Genomic DNA, 4,813 nt, shown 5'->3' on the forward strand with positions numbered 1-4,813 from the left:
GAAAATAAATAATTAATAATAAAATTAAAATATTTTAAATATATTTAATATTTTTTAAAGTTTTATTTAAATTATTTAAAAATAGTTTATATAGTTTTTCTACTTTTTTCATTAATTCTTAATTATATAATTATAATTTTAAAAAGAAATTAATAAAAATTAATTAATTTTATCTAATTATAATAAAAAAAATTTATATAATTAATATATAGTTTAAACTTTTAAAAATAGATGTAAAATAAATAACTATTTTATGAATTAAAAATGAAATAAATTTAGATAAAATTTTTTTAATTTTTTAAAAAATAATCAGAAAAAAATTAATATTTTAAAAAAACTTTATAAATCTTGCTAAAATATCTTTTTTCTACTAGAGCTTAATTAAATTCATTTAAAAGATTCAGTAGAACTTGTTTCTAAATCTTTAACTGAGTTCTATTAGACATGTTAAAGAATTAGTTAAATCTCAATTCTATTAGATGTTTTATAAATGTTCACTTAGTTCTAACTTGTCTTTATTCTTAGCTATACTTAGCATTAATTAAATCTTTTATAGTTTGAGAATTATAAATAAATCATAACAATTAAATAGGTAAATATATCAAAAGTTAGAATATTCATCAAGACTTAATTTGATAATCTTTTATATAATTTAAATGAAATAATTTATTCAAATGTTATATATTTACTATAAATTTATATGAAATTAGTACTTATCTTTTATTTTGAACAGATGTAGTATTTTTTTTTTCATATAATTTAATTTTATTGATAAAATGAATAGAATATATATATATATAAATTCATAATTGGCATTATTTATCGCAACATCCGCTGCCCATCAACCAATCACCAGGAACACATGGTAGTTAAATATTATCTAGTTATCCCACGTAGCTGAAATACTTATATAGTCTCCTTGATCGGAGTGATGAGAAGGGAGTAGTTCGGTTTTCAACCGCCTCATCAGTAACTGGCAAAAGAGTTAGAATAGAAATGGAATTCGTATATATATATATAACCGATGTAAATTTATTGTCAATTAGATATAACGTGGTAAAGGACTTGCTGGGTTGAATTTCCACGGCCCGGACGGAACAACGTCTCTCCTCCAGGACTTCATCATCCAGCCTCCACGTCCAACACTCAAACCTCGGGAAGAAGAAGACAACGATCCTCGCCATTCATCGACACTCTCCCACCACATCGAACAATCCTCGTTGGGTTATGCCTGTGCCATTCCCAGGCGTATACCCACCACACCACGCTGGGACTGCCAGGCTGCTTCTTATCTCTTCCTCTCTGCAGACTGATACGACCCACGCGGGTACCAATGTTTGGCACCACCCGCTGCGACAACTAAATATCGACTGCGCACCTACAACTGTACGTACAACTGGTACTTATTTACACTACACGACGCTACTCCACCTTCACCCGTTACTTCATCAACTTCGCAACTTTACTACTCTGCATTCCGCCAAATCCTTCCTCGCCTCCCCCGTTCTCTCTCTCCCGCATCAACCATCCCTCTCTCCTCTGGCAACCATTTCCCTCTCTCCCCCGTCACTTAACTCTAACTCCGACCGGTCTGGGTGCTCTCTCACCCTAGCGTCCATGGCACTCTTTTGACTTGTCTCGCCTCCTCTTCATCGCCTTCCGCCCTTCGCTTGGTGGCCACCAAACTTCCCCACTAATCGACCCTTACAACCACTTCCACCAACAACGAAAGAGAACAAAAAAAAAAATAATAATAATAATAATAATAATTAAAAAAAATAAAAATAAAAATAAAAGAGAACAACGAACATAACGAGAAAGAACCCAATCGGGTGTTTGAAGTCCTTGAATCATTGCTCAAAATCTTCCCCCTTTCCCTTCCAACCTATTAAAGGGAAAAATCCGCCCCGTCTTACCTGCGTCATGTCGACCCCTTCAACTGCCACGGCTACTCACCCATCCCGTCACCCACACTATGGTTATTCGCATCACACTTACCAGCAAAATACCTCTTATCCATCTGCATCTGCTGCTGTTGCTGCCGTCGCTACGGGCTCCTCTCGACTAGCCAATTCTTATGGATACTCTGCTACAACTCCTGCTACGACCGCCGCAACTTCTCTCCCACTTCCCAGTTCGTCCAAACTAAACAACCATCATCAGGTCACAATGCCATCCTACCAGCAGCAGCAGCAGCACAACCACCAACAGCATCACCAGCAACCCTCTTCCCCTGCTACATTACCTACTTCTCGGAGCCGGAGGAAAAAGCCAAACTGGGCCGAATTCTATAAAAATGGCGTTCCCAAAGAAATCATTGTCATCGACGATGACGATGACAGCATTACCGCCACCAATGCCACCTTCAATAACAACAGTAGCAACAACAACAACAATAATAATAATAACCATCTCAATTCCACGCTTCACAAAATGCCCGTCTCCCATGCCCCTGCAAGCAAAAGGAGACGGACGGTCTGGAAACTGCAGTCGATATGTCCTACCACGATCGGCCCACGTTCTCCATCCACCCGCAGCAATATGGCGAGGAGTCGTCTGGCACCTCCATCTCCACAGATCGAACTACCTCGCTACAAACCACTGCCCCTACCTCTATGGGTTCCCATGGCAGTGCCCCGCTAAATAATATGTACTACGAAGACTCCACCACCATTGGCCAGAAACGGAAACGGGTTGTGACCCGCAAATCTGCTCGTGATGAACAGAAACGAAGGGAGTTGGAAGTTGCTGGTGATGCATACAATAGTTACATTCCCCCTCCAAAACCCCCTATCAAGGCAAAAGACGTCACCGTGCCGGTGATCAGAGATGTACGTTAACCTCCCCGCTGTGTATAAAGGTATTTGTTTTGTCATTGCTGACCTCTCGATAGTACAATCTTCACAAAAATCAGAAAATTGACGATGATGACGGACACTACATAGTGACTCCCGATACCGACCTCACTGATAGATGTAAGTTGTGTTCAGATTCTCTTTCCGAATTGTACAACAATTGCTAATTGATTTAGATTCTATCGTCAAACTACTTGGCCAAGGAACCTTTGGCAAAGTCGTCGAGGCCTACGATAAGCACAAGAAAACCCGCTGTGCCGTTAAAATAATCCGCTCCGTGCAGAAATACAGAGATGCCTCCCGTATCGAGCTGCGGGTGCTCTCCACCCTAGCCTCCAACGATAAAACAAATCGTAACAAGTGCATACATCTTCGGGACTGCTTCGACTTCCGAAATCACATCTGCATCGTAACCGATCTGCTGGGCCAGAGCGTGTTCGATTTCCTTAAGGGTAACGGATTTGTGCCCTTCCCCAGTAGCCAGATCCAGAGCTTTGCTCGACAGCTGCTAACTAGCGTTGCATGTAAGTTTTCTCATTTATCAATCCCTTTATAAGGTCGTGATGTGCTGGGTGTATGCTAACATTCTCTAGTCCTTCATGATCTGAACCTCATCCATACAGATCTGAAACCTGAAAACATTCTCCTTGTCAACAATGCCTATCAAACCTTTACATACAACCGCTCCATCCCTTCATCATCACATACCTCATCCCGAAACGCCCGCCAACGACGCGTGCTTCTGAACAGTGAGATTCGACTAATCGATTTCGGATCCGCCACTTTCAATGACGAGTATCACTCTTCAGTCGTCTCAACGCGCCACTACCGTGCTCCCGAAATCATTCTGAATCTGGGCTGGAGTTTCCCATGCGATATCTGGAGCATTGGCTGCATTCTCGTTGAATTTTTCACTGGTGATGCCCTTTTTCAAACACACGACAATCTCGAACATCTCGCAATGATGGAAAGTGTCTGTGGCGGGAAGATCGACGCGAAGATTGTCAAACAGGTTATGCAATGTCGAGGTGGCAGTGCCAACCAAGCAGCCAAGTATGTACAATGCTTTTGATGCGCCCTTCACGGAAACCTCACTTTGATACTAACCGTGTCAAACTAGATATTTCAACCGAAGTAAACTAGACTATCCAAATACTGAAACATCCAAAGCCTCAAAGAAATACGTACGGGCCATGAAACCACTTCATGTACGAACTCTTCGCAACCCCTTCCCCTTTTAACACTTTTTTGCCTTTGATTTTTAAATAACGACATTTCCTGACGTAAAATCCAGGACTTCATCCCCACCACTACAACGTTCAACAAGCAATTCCTCGACCTCCTGCGGCGCATCTTTGTCTACGATCCCAAGGCGCGTATCACAGCCAAACAAGCCCTCAAACATCCCTGGTTCAAAGAATCAATTATAGACGACGGCACTGAGGCGCTGCGAATTGGCCAGCAACTCCGCGAAGATGCTGCTGCCAAAGCTGCGTCTGCCTCTGCATCTTAAGAGATCATGTCCACTTTTCCATGTTGCCTAAACGATTTACCCATTTTATTGTGGTGGGCCAATGATGGTTTCTTAATTACGATTCGATGATTAAACTGCCTCTCCCTCCATAGGTGACTCCTCACTGCCGTATCTATCCCGGAGGGAGGAGCACGCACACTTCGGCGATTTCGAGTAATTTGTTTGGGTTTTTATATAAACTGGACAAAAAGGAAAGAAAAAGACAAAAAAGAAAGAAAAAAAAAAAAGAAAATAAGAAAAGAAAACAGTACATTTTCGGCACCAGGATAAATAATGGAATTGGGATGAGTTCGGTTTGGTAATTGTGGGTGGTGCAATAGCGAGGAAAGGAAAGCAGAAGGGGTCTCTCATTCTCTTCTTTCAACCACGACCGTACAGTGTAAGGAACATATCGTCTTTCCCTCTTTTTATCCTTTTTTTTTTT

General features: G+C 40.8%; 1 protein-coding gene across 1 annotated transcript; it reads left to right on the top strand.

The window, feature by feature from the left end:
• Nucleotides 1-1,923: 1,923 nt before the first annotated feature.
• On the top strand, nucleotides 1,924-4,368 carry PAAG_08786 (kinase lkh1; the record flags this gene model as incomplete). Its single annotated transcript, XM_015846626.1, has 7 exons — nucleotides 1,924-2,475; nucleotides 2,538-2,831; nucleotides 2,894-2,975; nucleotides 3,032-3,379; nucleotides 3,449-3,908; nucleotides 3,976-4,063; nucleotides 4,150-4,368. The coding sequence occupies 7 exons, from the start codon at nucleotides 1,924-1,926 to the stop codon at nucleotides 4,366-4,368; spliced, it is 2,043 nt and encodes a 680-aa protein (XP_015701423.1).
• Between the last annotated feature and the right edge of the window lie 445 nt (nucleotides 4,369-4,813).

This window comes from Paracoccidioides lutzii (assembly GCF_000150705.2).
Source record: "Paracoccidioides lutzii Pb01 unplaced genomic scaffold supercont2.47, whole genome shotgun sequence".
Classification (NCBI taxonomy): Eukaryota; Fungi; Ascomycota; class Eurotiomycetes; order Onygenales; family Ajellomycetaceae; genus Paracoccidioides; species Paracoccidioides lutzii.